Here is a 14,519-nt window from a genome sequence, read left to right as displayed (position 1 = left end):
GTGGGGGAATGGACAAGCTCGAGTAGATACTCTTGTCGAGACAACCACAAGTGAGAACAAACCTGCTGAGAACCGCCGGCATTTCAGCCATGCTCGTCAATCGAAGGGAGAGGACAATAAGCGATCATCCGCGTTTGTATACTGTAGTCGACTCTTCCGGAACTGCATGTATCGCCCTGCATGGGGGACCCTGCAGATCGGGGATGATGTTGATGTGACCAGGGCGACCGCGAGCAGTGAAGTCTCTCCATGCAAGGAGGAAATCGAGAACAGGGCGCTTAGCGGACAGACCTGGACCAAGTAAGTCCATCTGTGGTTGTTCTCGCCTTGTAGCCACAAGAACGGGAAAGGACTGGATGTCAGCGAGCTGGTTGACGAGCAGGGATTTCGTTTTCGATCTCCTCTGGATGAAAAGGACCCAACCTGTCGGTGTCGTTACTCTCGCACTTTTGGGACCTTCATAGCCATAGACCGGGAACTTCGACCTATGAGTGTCAAGCCTCGTCCTCAACGGCAATTCTCATATGGCCCTCATCCTTGTACAGACGACGTTTGGCGACACTTTCAGGCAGCCTCGACTGTGCACGAGGTAGCCAGAAGAGTTGAATCTCCCAAAAATGCTTTCGGACGAAGAGTTCGATCCCGAGCTTGGCAAGGCTTCGCTCCCGTGGCTGGCTGAATCAGTGCAACGGTTGATGTTCCCATTTCTCGTACTGAGGTGTGTAGATTTCACGGGACCCGGATTTGATTCAGCTGTGGATTTATGGACCCTCGGCACGAAGCTCAAGAGTCGTGCATGCCGCATACAACTTCGTCAGAATGGCCAATAGATCCTGGACCTCGACGCGGAGCCCAGGGTCATTGCAGTACTCGTACATGGCACCACAATTGTGAATCATGCGTCATCCCAATTGCCAGGCAAATCTCCCGTCCTAGACGTCCCAATTCACTGTCTGAGCATTTCCATCGGCAACCAGCCACCAACATGGACAAGCGCACCGGCTCGACATCCAATACCTCAATAACTCATTACTGCACGTCTTCCATCACCACTTCCCTTGACCCCGGATGTGACACGTCCTCAGCGTTATGGAATACTTCGGTTTGCCGGTTGAGTTCTTTTAGGGCATCGGGTCCGGTGCGAATACCACCCTCTCTCTTTGCCACAGGTGCTTCTTTTCTAGGGTCATCTGCCGGTTTCTCACCTCCGCCATCAGCAGTATGAGCCATATTCGCTGTGGAAGCTTGCTCATTGACCTTGTGTTCGGCGGCGAGCGGTGCCTCAACGTGCGAGTGTGGATGTGGTTGTAGCTGCTTACTCGGGGTCGGCACTGGTCCGTTGGAGCTAGAATTGCGTAGCTGTTGAGGGCTTGGCCGCAGATTTTCGACCGGCGGGAGGATTGGCGTGCCGCTGACAGAACGCTTCTCACCAGGGTAAGGGGCGGTAGTAACGGTGGGCATTGTGGGCTCATTCGTTGGGTGGAGACCGTGCTGGATTGTGGATGAGGTGGATAGAGGTGGGGATGCGGTTGCTGACTTCTGAGGAATGGCGCTGGGGGCAGGAAGAGGACCAGGTGTTTGTTGCTTTCTGGGCGAGAGACCTGACAGTGGATAGTTGGGCGTTCTTGAGATAGGGGTCTGATGCAAGTCTGCAAGCTGGTTCTGATGAGTCGCTCGAGGAGTCACTTGGGATTGAGATGGTGTCGTGTTGGCGGGGCCGTAGATGCCATTTGATGCGAGCTCGGGAGATTGAGAGGCTTTCTGAGGAATGCCCGCAACTGGACCGACGTCCATATTTCCTTGTGTCGGAGACATAGTGGGACGATTCAACACAGGGGACGGCAGACGAGCACTATTGGGCGAGGAATTGGGTGCTGAAGCTGAATGCTTCGGAATGGGCGACGGTGCCAGGGGCCTCTGGGCGACGGGATAGTTCTGATATTGATGTGAAACACCATTGTAGTGGGATGGTGGGTTAACCGCACCAGGAGGTGGCGGGCTTCTAGCCTGGTTGTTGCTCACGGAGGGAGGATGAGGCTGGATTGCTTGATAGCCCGAGTGAAGAGAACGGCTGCCATAGCCCTGCGGATGTTGGGGAGAGCCAGGATGAGGACGCTGAGGTGACCCAGGAAGTTGCTGATGGTATGTCCCGTTGACCGGTGACGGCTGGGGATGGTGAGTGGACTGACCCGGTGTTGAAAGGTGCCCATTCGACTGTGGACCATGAGTTCGCATAAGTGGAACCTCAACGCCAACGAAGGTGGACTGAACAGGTGCCGGACTTGGAGGAGCCGGCGACGACGACGCACCAACACGGAACTTGAGGGAGATCTTGGGCTTCTTTGAGTCCTCTTCTTTCTGTCTGCATTCCTTGCAAACGAAATGGAAGTCTTTCTTCTCTGCCGCCGACTTTGAGATGCCCAAGCATTTGCTATGCTGCCAGACATTACATCTCTCGCACGAGATAATGTGGGTTCCGTCATCCTAGACAGCAGAGATTAGAGTGCGGCCGGCCATGTTGAAGAGATACTCACAAGGTTTTTGCCATATACCCCACAGCCAGAGCAGTCAAAGGTCCAGTCTTCGTCGGCGTCAAGGTCCTCCAGCTCTTTCTTGTTCCGTTCCATGCGCTGCTTGAGAGCTCGATCGGACCCTCTGATCTGGCCTTCCTCGATGCGCTTCTGCTCCAGTTCGTCTCGGGCGAGCTCCTCTTCTTTCAGCAATCGCTTGTATTCACGGTCCTTGATGCGTTGCTCCCGCGTCATCATGCGATATTGTCTCTCTTGCTCCATCTTCTCTTGTCTCACTTGTTCGCGATGAGCAGCGGCGAGGTCGGCTTGTCTCTTCTTCTCCATTTCAGCTTGTTCAGCATCTCGTCTTTCTCGGTCGTGTTTGTCGGCTAGACGACTGGACCGTTTAGCACCGACCATCCTCTCCATCATGAGTAGTTCCTTCTCACGACGCTCAATCTTCCGACGTCGCTTCTCCTCCGCGGCTTCGATGACCGGAATGACTTCATCCAACAATCGTTGTCGCAGAATCTTCTCATTGGCATCTTTGCTCTTTTTGAGAGATTCACAGAATTCCTGATAGTCGGGAAGATTTATGCAGAGGCATTCCCACTTGAAGCCGCCGAAGGTGTCAATCTCCCAGGAGTCAAGCTTCTTTTCTTCTTGGATGGCCTCTGTTTCTTCAGTATTGTCTTCGTTATCCTCCTCGGTGTCGACGCTTTCCGCCTCCAATCTTCTCCGCTTAGATTCCCGGCGTCGGGCGGCGATGGCTTTCTTAGAATTCGCCTTCGGTTTGGCCTTTGGAGCTGCGGGCAGGGGAGGTTCAGTGCGTCTGTAGAAGCGATTGTCATCCAGGAGGTAATACTGTCGATCTTCTCGGTCGTAGCCGAACTCTTCGATGCGCTTTTCGAGCAAGGTTAGTCCCACCTGTGCTTATCTGAGCGGCAGAACTCACCCATTCAGTCTGGTCCGCTTCACGAGGATGGTCCGACATCTTCTCTCTCATCCGATCGGGGTTCCAGAATGTCCATACTGTCAGCTGGTGAAGGATCCTAATCTTAGTGCAGATGTCAAAGTCTCGAAACCGCTTGGGTTCTTCGTCATCGCCATAAGGATTGAGATGAGGGGCCTTGGCCAGGTACTGTCGGCGGGTGTATTCATCCCAAATATCGTAACTGCCATCAATGTCAGCGGGTCACAAGACAATAGAGGCAAGGCAGGACCGACTTCAGACCACGATGCGATGAAATCCACTTGAGAAGGGTGAGGCCGATCTCCTCGAGTTTCTCCGAGTTGCCTGGCTTCAAACACTCGTTCTCAAAGTCCTGCGAGGTCACCATTAGCCATTCCGCGCGCCAAAATTACTCCGCCGCAAGCGTTGAGCGCTCAATGCACCACAGCATTATGGACGTGGCCGGCGTACCTCGATGTCAAAGTCTTCGTCGATCTTGACGGCCTTGCCGAATGTGAAAATAAACTGCATCACTGAGGCAAACTCCCACATATTGCGTATTCTCTGCAGTAACGAGGTCTCCTCCTTCTTCTCTTGAGGCTCTGACGCCTCCATCTCGTCTCTCGTGCGTTTGCGCGACATAGTGCAAGGGAGGCCGGGGGGAGACGGCGAGGTGAAGGGAGGAAAGGGTGATGGGGGAGAGTATTTTCAGCTTCTTTGTATCATCAAGGAGAGGTATGAAAGATATCTACGCCCTTTGTGGGGGGTGGTGAATTGATATCGTCGATATTGGCCGAAGTGTTACTGGATCTTTTCGGCTGGGTACGCGGGATTGCATCTACACGGAGCGAGGCGCGACTCGTGAGGCCAATTCAATTTGCAGGTGACCGCAACAAGAGAGGTCAAGGGCTACGGATCAAAGTTGTTCCGTGATCCGGCCATCCGTCTGGTCACTACGCACAGGGCTTTCCGACTTTCTCAGTGCTTGAAACACATATGATTATAACCTCAGTTAAATAGATGGTTCGATCCCTGGCTAAGCCGTCTTTGCAAGGCCTCAAGCTGTTCAGCTGTGTCCCTTCCTTCGTTCCAGTGGGTCTCTAAGGTCAAATACCTAGCAAAGAACGAACCTTACACTATTTATTGCAGTTAAGAAGGGTACTATCCCAGCGATATGGGCTTGGAAGCTGGCAGTTGTGTGTGAGCGATCCCAGATAATGCCCTCCGAGCCGTCGTAAAACTTCACATTCTTGCTCTGAGACTAAAGCCCTCCTAATCGATCAATACCATTCCTCCCATTTAAAGTCACATAATGTCCTCGCCGCCGACCCGCCCATCCACCCTACAAGACCATCCTTCCCTCCTCCCCGCATTCCACCTCACCATTCTAATCGGCCCCGCCACTCCCATCGGCTCTCTCTCGCGAGGTACACCACTCACGGTTGTCCCACTCGTATCAGGTTCTTTCGTGAGCGAGCCGGGTTTTGATGTTAGAGTTGATGCCAGGTTGAGGGGCCAGGGAGTAGATTATGTCCATAATGACCCGGATGGCGGCAGAATGAGATTGAGGAGTGATTTGGTCGTTGGGTGAGTCACAAGATCCCCTTCGTTTCCTCCTCAGAGGCGGATTGCAAGTGTGTCGTCGATGAGCCAGATGTGCCGAGACTGATTGTTACGTTTTGTACGGGGCCCAGAGATCAGAATGGAGAGGTACGTTCTGACGTTTTTGATGCTTCTGTGCTCTGTCCTGGAGAAGAGGAGTCGTGTGCTGACAGCCCGTCCGGCTCTTCAGACGATCCACATCCATTACACTGGCATAATCGACATCACGAATGAAATGCGCCGCATCCTGGGTCGAAGCGCGAACGCGAAAACGACTGACTTCGGAAGCTCCTGTGAGTCATCCAGAATAGGCACCTTTTCTTGTCTTGTCGATTGCCTTCCAATGTCCATGTTCCTATCTTGTTCACAGATACTGATATTCTCCTTTTCCCACCAAAGTCATCCAGGTATCATTCGAAACGGGCTCAATGCGGTATAAATCGTTGGAACAGGCACTCTTTGTCGGATCTGGAAGGTTCGTCATTGATGAACGCGGGCTTACCGTCGAATACCGGATAAGTAAGGTCTGCAAGGGACTTGGCGCGGCTGCTGAGGATACTGAAGCTGCTCCTGTTGAAGGTGAAAATGCTGGTGAAGGTCAAGCCGACACCTCAAGGCCGAGCGCCTGAAAGGGCTCTCTTTGACTTTGTGTGGATAGATTGTCCGCAAAGCCTGTCGGCTGGGTTTATCCAAGTTGCTGAAACTTGCCGTAATACATTTATGCAAGTAACGGCGTGCTTTCACTGGCGGCTGCTGGTCCGTTGACCTCGCTGCCCGCTGCAGCTTCCGTCTCCGTAGAAGCATCCTTCCTATCATTGACACTCCGGACCCAGCTGGGCATCCATTTACTCATCTTCCACCATCCCTGCCTCCTTGCCCTCCATCTCCTTGCGGCCCATCTCCCCAGCCTCACACTCAACCATATCACCAACAGGCTTATAAGCGTCCCGAGTACAGCGACAACGACACTTATGAGCGTCATACTCGAACATCGACAAATGAATGGCCGAGCCCTCATCTCCCACCGTTCCCGCCATGCCAAAGGACATATATCAGCGGACTTTATCGGTGCAAGGATCCCGAACGGGTAAGGGAAGATGGTGTTTGGCACGCAGGTTTGCGATGTTGCGCACCAGGAGCAAGGGTATGGGTTTGATGCAGAGAGGCAGGCGGGACAGTGCGGACGGATCCAGCAGTGGAAGAAGAGGTCGAGGTCATCTTTGGGAAGGGTAGTGGTATTAATGTTGTTGAGGATGTTTCGTATGGGAGGAGAGAGCTCGGCGAGGTCGTAAGCCATTTCTCATCAATAAAAGGTAACTCTGGAATCACTCGTCGCCAAAGTTCTCCATTGTCCTCACTTTGTAAGTCTTTGTTGAACGTGTGGAAGGGGCTCGAAGGCTGGTGCCTAACGCTGCCACAACCTCAGCTAGGACTTGCTAGAAATGTCCAACTTCTTGGTTGTCTGTACGATGGGATCGATCGCCGAAGATCGGTCGTGCCGGATCTTTGTATGTATCGTCGGCGAGCTTCCATGGGATTACACAGTATGTGACTCGTACCACAACTGAGGGGAGCATCGACAACGTTAGCAGCTACACAGTACCACCAGATACAGTAGGTCCTCTCACAGTCCCACCCGCTGATGCCAGGGCTGTGCCACGCTGTGCTTACCCTTGCTGAGCTTAGGGTTCGCCTGCGGGGCTGTTTGGGGATCTCGGGGCCACTAAATTAGGGGCACCACAACACTGCTGCAATCATCGTCATACAGTAGGTTGGTGTTGCGATATATGTAGGTACAGTAATGAGCGTCGTTGAACTCGCCTTCACGATCAGGCAACCCAGGTGGCCGACTAAGGTCGAGATATCCATCTGCTGTTCTTGCTCGCCCAGCGACACTACTCTGGTGGCTGCACGCCATCGACAGCGCTCTGTGGAAGTGTTCACATGAGATCTCAATCCTCTTTGCATCTCCCGACACCACCAAGTATGCCTAATCAAGAGAAGGGCGGCTGGGTCAGAAAACTGCGACCTGGCAGACACCTACTCGAAGCATGGATTCTCTCTGCTGCTATTGTCTCAATCTCCAACGTTCTTGCTCAATTCATCGATGCCTCGAGGGCAGAAGTATGCTAGGCATAAAGTCTTCGGCACGCTACATTGGTCGAGGCTAATCGGTTACAGGACCCGTTTACTCTCGACCTGCCTCGACTACTCCGCTTTCTGTGCCTTGATCTCATTACAGCGCCCTTGAACTACAAATGGCAGGAACTACTCGAGAACACATTTCCAAGACACCTCCATCGCCCAGTAGGCGGAAAGTACGAGTCCATCCCACTCGAAGATCGTGACGAAGAAAAGGGCTCCCTGGCCAACGGCATTGAGGGAGATGACGCCAAAGCAGGAGAGAGCTCCGGAGGTCGGTACCGGCGGCGACGAAATAAGACTCCACAGAGGCTTCCTAAGAAGAACTGGAAGAACATCTGGACGAAATGGTTCATTGACTGTATGACTCTTGGTGCTTTGTTCAACACAGTTGGCTTCTTGATCATCATGGGTTTCCTGAATGGCCAACCTCAGAATATCCTTGCGAATTTGCGCACACGGACGATGGTCATCGTGCTCAACGGGTACAAGATTTGGCCTTTTGCGAATATCGTCGCACAGGCCTTCATCCCCTTCGAGCGACGAATCGTATTCTTCGCGACGGTGGCGCTAGTCTGGAATATTTATCTGAGTTTGGTTGCGGCCACGCTGTAGTGGAGCGGGCTGTACCTAGACTGTGCGTGGATACTGAGCAGTATATACTGACCTTGGCGATGAAGACTGGGCCACAGTCGATGTTTGATCCTTGCTGCAGACTGAAGAGCACAACCCTGCAAATCTCGAACGAAGAAAACGAAGCGAGAAGGGGAAATGGCTGAAGGCCCGCTCGTACCCAATTCGTACGTATGTGGGGATTTCTCCAACACCACGGTTCCATAAGAATGGGTACGCAGCAACACCAGATAGATAATGCTCTCTTGTGGAAACCCAATCTGCCGAGCTCTTCGTTCAGGGCCAGAAATTTGCGGTGCTAGCTACGTGGTGGTTGTCAGGCACAATCTTGAATATTGGTCTCGCTGAATTTGGAAACACGACTGACACTCTGACGGCGGACTCGACGAATACACAGGTCTACTTAGGACATCCTAGCGGTCGAGCCGAAGAAGGCACAGAATCTACACGTCAACGATGTCGAATTCAATACCCACGACGACCAGTGGCTATCGGATAGACCTCAAAGCCGGCAGCTTCGATGGCCTGCATCTTGATGCATCGATGCCCGTCCCGGCGCTGGGAGCGGATGATGTTCTCATCTCCGTTCAAGCTGTCTCGCTGAACTATCGAGACATAGCCATGCCTCTGAAACTATACCCGGCATACACAAAGGAAGACCTTGTGCCATGTTCAGATGGCGCAGGCGTCGTAGTCGCGGTCGGAAGCGGCGTCAAGGCTCTGAAAGCAGGAGATAAGGTGTGCCCGACCTTCTTCCAGGATTTCGAGGACGGTTATGCCACGAAAGCAAGCAGGGCAACGAGTCTCGGAGGGCTCAACGACGGTGTACTCAGAAAGCATGCCGTGTTCAGGGAAAAAGGGTTGATCAAGATCCCGGATTTCTTGAGCACAGTCGAAGCGAGCACTTTGCCATGTGCAGCTCTAACCGCTTGGAACGCGCTGTTTGGGGTTGGAGGCCGGTCGCTTGAGCCTGGACACTGGGTCTTAACCCAGGGCTCAGGAGGTGTCAGTATCTTCGCCTTGCTGTTCGCCAAGGCTCTCGGCGCGCATGTGGTTGCTACGACGGGCGACAAGGGTAAGGAACAGAAGTTGAAAGATCTAGGTGCTGACCTCGTGATCAATTACCGCGACAACCCAACCTGGGGCCGTACTGCAATGGAATTCATTGAGAAGCAAGGTGGAACAGGGGCGCAGCATGTCATCGAAGTTGGTGGCGAGACCACAATGGAACAGAGCTTGAAGGCCGTCGCACCCGAAGGCCTCATCTCAATCATTGGATTTCTCGGTGGCAACCCGGCGGAAAGGAAGACAGGTTTCTGGGATTGTTTTACAAGCGCATGTCTGGTCCGAGGTGTGCTTGTTGGGAGCAAGAAGCAGTTCAGAGATATGTTGAGCTTCATGGAGGATAAGGGCGTGAGACCAGTCGTGGATGAGAAAACTTTCAAGTTTGAGAAGGCCAGAGAAGCATATGAGTATCTTCTTGCACAGAAGTTCTTCGGGAAGGTCGTTATGGAGGTTCAGAATTGAAAAGGCTCGTAAGGCTGTCCCGCACGTGACGAGGCTGGATAGTCACTTCTTCTCGGCTGCAGTTGCCTAAATGAATTAAGTAATGGGGCTTGCACTCACCTCTGTTCACTTCACACTTCACATCATCTTCAGCGACACCATAGCACCTTGAGTGTCGAGCCTGCCACAGGCTCAGCCTGCCATCTCATATGCCTAATCCTGAGGAATTGTTGCGGACAGTGCCGGTGAATCTGCAGATGTAGCAAATGAGCTTTCTACATTAGACATGGAAACTACTGGGGAGGCGGCTCTTCGATCCAGATGCCACTCAGCGACGAGCGCAGCAATCGGTATAGTAGCCATCCTCACATCACCGAGTGCGGAGGCGGCTCGACTCGTACATTGTGGCTTCTGCAAATTGCACGAATCTTCCTCATCTGAGGTGGAGCACCTCATCATTCTCTCACAATAGAGTCCTGTCAGCAACCGGGTTGGACAATGCAGCTGCTTTCCCACGGATTCTGGATCTTTGGGCTCAGTAAATTGCGATTCTAACCGTGTGCCGAGCCGTTCGTCGGCTCTTCAAACGAGTCATGCTTGGTACATGCCCGTTTGGCACGGGCGAACGGGTTCACCAGGCCTCGTATTGTCCATCCAGATCAGCCCGTTGCCAACAAACACTGAGCTCGGTAAGTGATATGGCTAGGATTAAACACAAAATGACGGGAGGGATCACCGAGTCAGGCAAGCTTGATGAGTCCGTGGCAGAGGACTGTGTGCCCGAAAATGGCGCCTGGCGGATCGAGATTAACGGTGCAAAGCTTCAAACCGAGAAACTTTGTGGTAACCGCGCTCAACACCACACTTGCTGACAACAATAGATATGCCAATACTCTCATATGAGGACAGCACGTTGGGATGAAGGGTCAATCGATTGGCGAGGACAATAGCCAGCAGTCACAGGATGAATATGCAGGGTGAATGATGGCGCGAATTGTACCGCACCCACCTCTTCAATACAATACACCAACTATTCACTGAATCACAGCATGATATCAATTGCGCAGCACCATTCACTTCCTCCGCCAAGGTTCTCTGTACGCGCACAACTGCCTCTTCCGAGGTCTTTCCTTTTCATCCACCTTCGAATCTCTCTCTCGAATTCTGCCTTCGCTTATTCTCCTTACAACACCACCTCTCCCACATCCTCAGCAACAGCGAAGATGCAGCTTCTCAACGCCATTATTGCCCTTGTGGCCGCGTTCAGCGCGTATGTTCAGCAGCAGACAACCGACCTGGTTGTCGCTTTCCGCGAACGGGCCTTCCAACCCGTTTTCCACAATTTCCTGGCCATCGAGCCATCCACCGTCACCTCCACCGTAACCTCAACAATCACCGCCTCTCCGACAGTGTCCTTCACCACAACGGTGTATCATGGCGGGTCCATCGCTTTTGTGGCAACCTCTCCACCTCCTACACCTCCCTCGACCACAGTTCCTCATGTGCAATATTGCCTTGCACCACTAGCGTGGGCAAACTGGGAAGAACCTTCGTTCTGCGTGTCAGAACGCGCTTTCGAGCTCCTGTCTGCCTTCCTCACGACGTTGCCGGAGGCACCAACCCTCCATATCTCTCAATCAATCCTCGCCCGACTATCACCCTTGTTCTCTTTACACTGGGAGCGCATCCGAATAGCCACCTCTCTAATTCAGCAACGGACCTTGGGAACGATGTCCGTCGTGGTCAATCACGCCACTTCGATCGTGTGGAAGTTCAGAGTCACGGCCTCAGCGGTCAGTTGTTCGATGGGAGACCTCCTCGCGTCTTTGACACTGCCACAATGGCTCATCTACTGCTTCCTGTTCGTTACCACCGGCTTCCTTCTCATCGGCGCAAGCATCACAATCGTGAGAGCAGAGTTAAGACGTCAAGACCTCCTGCAACGCAAGCAGCGTGAAGAGGTGAAATCGACCCGCGCTCGTCACCGGAAGGTTATTGCAGAAGCACTAGACTATTACGAGCAAGGCAAGATCACCACAGCTTCAACCAAAGAGGAGGCTCGAGACTTGTTGGTTGCGTTACTGGCTCATTTCATAACCTCGGAGAAACAACCAGAGTTCCCTCCACCAACAATACACCAACGCTGCCCTGAAGTCCGGCCTGCGACGACCTTGCGGACGCTTTCCTGCGGGTTGCGCCACAAGCTACTAGCTGCCGTGAAATGGATGTTCGACATACAGTACTTGTACCTGGTGGAAATCCCTCTCAGACTGTCATGGCGTGTCATCATCACACCTCTTGGACAGGGCATCTGTTGGCTGTGTGACACATATGTCGAGAAGTTTGTCTTTGGGGTCATGCCGTTCTGTTTCCTCTTGATGGTCAACGTCCTGTTTTCCCTGCTTGGCCTATCGATGGTCATGGGTCTTGTTTGCCTCGGGGTTGCCCTTGCAGTCCTTGTCTGCGGCATCTATGCCGTCGCATATGCAATGGTACCGGCGACTCGCCTTGCTGGCAGAATGCGAGCTCGGGTCGTCAACTATGTACGTGAGGGTGTGGAAGGCGCCAGAAAATGCTGGGAAGAAGAGGAGGCCGCCGCACGCCGACAGAAAGATGACCATACATCAACTTCACTGGCTCGACGCACACCACAGACACCTGACCAGCCGATCGCACAACCCAACCACTTCTCGGTCCCTTACAGCCACCACACTAGTGTTCTCACCGGTCCATCCCCTTATTCCTCTTCAGGCCCAACAGCTACAACCCGGATAATTTCCGTCGATCACTTCCGACGTCTCCTCCATCTCGAATCAGAACACTTCACTATTTTCCAAAAACTTCACAACGTTCCAGGTTCGTCGGTGCTCTTGAAAATCGAGAGTCTCCTTCGCGAGCTACAGAACCCACACCGCCCAATAGAATCCCAACGACCTGATCAATGCGACAAATGCAGCTCAAAGGATACAGACAGGAAGGCAAAAGCATTAGAGAGTGCATTGGCTGAGAAACAGCAGCTTCAGACGAAAGTCCAGGAACTTGAATCCAGACTGAGAAGCCAAAACGAGACGCACGATTCGGCGGAGAAACAGCAGCTTAAGACCAAAGTCCAAGAGCCTTAATCCATACTCAGAAGCCAGAATGAAACACACGATTCGGTGGAGACGCAGCAGCTCCAGACAAAAGTTCAGGAACTTGAATTCAAACTCAGAAGCCATCAGGAGAAGCATGAAGAAGAGGTCAAGAACCCCAGACTAGAAGCGCAGGCAAATGCAAAGCTCGTCGAGACAAAGACGCAGGAACTAGAGCAAGTCCAGGCTCATCTTTCACAAACACAGCAAGACTCCTCCAACGAAACGGCCACTACCAGTCAACTGCAAGAGACGGTAAAGCAGCACCTGGCTGGCGCCGTTGAAAAAGAGGTCGCTATTCGTGCCGAGTATCAGGCACACATTGACCTCCTGATGACTGCCGGCCGAGAGATCGAGGCCAATGCTGAAGCCAGCCGTGGCCAGCATCAGGCTGAAGTGGAGCAGCTCACAGCTGCTGGTCGGCAAGTTGAGGCGGAGGCCGAGAGCCTCAGAGGCATGCTGCAGACTGAGAAGAGCGCACACGCTGCAAGCAAGGTCCAGCTGGACGCAGTGCGAACCCAGTTGGCCCAAGCTACGCAAGCGTTGTTGGCAGAGCGACAGTCTGCTCGTTTAAACGAAGGTGCCATGGCTGTCGATGAGCCTGGCCACCTTCCGTGCAATCAGTCGGGCCTCGCCCCTAGTTCGGGAACAGGCTTCAATCATCCAGCCACCACAGTGCCCACCAGCACATCGGCGCCAGCAACCTCCTGCGGGGATCTTGAGGCGTTACGCGAGTTACGGGCTGCTGCGAGCAATTGGCACAACCAGCAGCAGAGAGCTAGAGCTGGTACCATGCAGTCCTCCGCACAGCCGCCAGTGCTGACGGCCACATCCAGAGCAACCCAGCCAGCAGCGTACGTTACTTCCGATGGGATCTCGAGCCATGCTAACCTGGCTTCTAAAGTGGCAGGCGAGTCAACCGCCCAAGCGGTTTCACAATGCTCTGAGGTTCCGTGTCAGTACATCGCTGTATACACGGCAGCCCTTACTCCAATAGCAATTACAGCCACTCTGCCACAATATCTCCCATCTCCTCGTTCTCTCATACCTACAAGGCCGGTATATACTCGGTCGACCTCCCATCCAGCAACTCCAGCCCACTATGACGGCTCGGAAAGGGATCCATTACGCCGGCAGATGATGGCGGTTGTCATGAAAGCGCCTCCTCTTCAAGACGAGTCAGACTCTGACTCCGAGGTGGATTTCGAGGACGTCAACCTTGAGCCAGCGGCTCTTGGTGACAATGGCATGAAAGCAGCAGTGGTGACCCAACCGGGAGAAGATGGTCTTGGCACAGAGCAGGTGATCGGTGCTCGCAGATGGATCGAGCTGAAGGGCAGGGGCTCGAGCAAGACTCTTGAGCTGGAAGCCAGGCGAAAAGCTGATGAGATAGAAGATCAGAAATGGAAAGAAGAACAGACACAACTGTAGAGAGAACGAGAGGAGCGAGGGGAGATCTTTGAAGTGTGATGGCAATAGGGATAGAATGGTGCTGCCAGCTCGCTTGATTCAGCGCAGTGGCACCCTTACCGTGTGTGGGAAACAGGACAGGGCAATGAGATGAGGCTTCATCAGGATTTCATGTTTCATGTTTCATGATTGCTGTTGACGAAGTATGGGAGGGTATCAGCGCAATGATTTCGCAGACGAGAGCGATGCAGTAGAATGCATCAGAGCGGCGTCTTGAGATGACCCGTAAATGACCCGCGGCATGGGTAGAGGACCGCTGGACAGTCGGGAATCGAGATCAAAGCGCAGAGGTCTCAATGACGACTAATTGAACCAGAGTTTGCAAACCTGTCACGGCACGGCAGCCTTTGAGCTATTCAACGCGACATCATTGTCAAGTGGCTTCAAATAGGGCTGGTGAAATGCAATTGCGGACTTCCCTCATCAAGGGCAAGGTGTGTGAATTGAGGCCATTACAACATGCGCAGAGAGACCTGTAGGAGGTACTTGAGAAAAGAGTGAGTGTCTTCTCACGTCGCTTGAGATTTTCTTCAAGCAGCAGTGAGCGAGCAAGCGAGCGGAATTCACCGCCAG

General features: G+C 53.1%; 5 protein-coding genes across 5 annotated transcripts; 3 read left to right on the top strand and 2 right to left on the bottom strand.

The window, feature by feature from the left end:
• Positions 1-1,029: 1,029 nt before the first annotated feature.
• On the bottom strand, positions 1,030-4,104 carry G647_06015 (uncharacterized protein; the record flags this gene model as incomplete). The annotated part of the gene is made up of 5 exons (XM_008730340.1): positions 1,030-2,484; positions 2,535-3,413; positions 3,466-3,685; positions 3,738-3,835; positions 3,934-4,104. The coding sequence occupies 5 exons, from the start codon at positions 4,102-4,104 to the stop codon at positions 1,030-1,032; spliced, it is 2,823 nt and encodes a 940-aa protein (XP_008728562.1).
• A 2,022-nt stretch (positions 4,105-6,126) lies between these two features.
• On the bottom strand, positions 6,127-6,282 carry G647_06014 (uncharacterized protein; the record flags this gene model as incomplete). Its single annotated transcript, XM_008730339.1, has 1 exon — positions 6,127-6,282. The coding sequence occupies one exon, from the start codon at positions 6,280-6,282 to the stop codon at positions 6,127-6,129; it is 156 nt and encodes a 51-aa protein (XP_008728561.1).
• Positions 6,283-7,050: 768 nt separating this feature from the next.
• Positions 7,051-7,821, top strand: G647_06013 (uncharacterized protein; the record flags this gene model as incomplete). The annotated part of the gene is made up of 2 exons (XM_008730338.1): positions 7,051-7,188; positions 7,246-7,821. The coding sequence occupies 2 exons, from the start codon at positions 7,051-7,053 to the stop codon at positions 7,819-7,821; spliced, it is 714 nt and encodes a 237-aa protein (XP_008728560.1).
• Positions 7,822-8,295: 474 nt separating this feature from the next.
• G647_06012 (uncharacterized protein) lies at positions 8,296-9,366 on the top strand (the record flags this gene model as incomplete). The annotated part of the gene is made up of 1 exon (XM_008730337.1): positions 8,296-9,366. The coding sequence occupies one exon, from the start codon at positions 8,296-8,298 to the stop codon at positions 9,364-9,366; it is 1,071 nt and encodes a 356-aa protein (XP_008728559.1).
• A 1,202-nt stretch (positions 9,367-10,568) lies between these two features.
• G647_06011 (uncharacterized protein) lies at positions 10,569-12,467 on the top strand (the record flags this gene model as incomplete). Its single annotated transcript, XM_008730336.1, has 1 exon — positions 10,569-12,467. One exon carries the CDS (start codon positions 10,569-10,571, stop codon positions 12,465-12,467), a length of 1,899 nt encoding a protein of 632 aa, XP_008728558.1.
• Positions 12,468-14,519: the final 2,052 nt, after the last annotated feature.

The sequence above is a fragment of the Cladophialophora carrionii genome (assembly GCF_000365165.1).
Source record: "Cladophialophora carrionii CBS 160.54 unplaced genomic scaffold supercont1.5, whole genome shotgun sequence".
In the NCBI taxonomy this organism is placed as follows: Eukaryota; Fungi; Ascomycota; class Eurotiomycetes; order Chaetothyriales; family Herpotrichiellaceae; genus Cladophialophora; species Cladophialophora carrionii.
The sequence above is the reverse complement of the archived record's forward strand: the minus strand, read 5'-3'. Positions and strand labels throughout refer to the sequence as shown.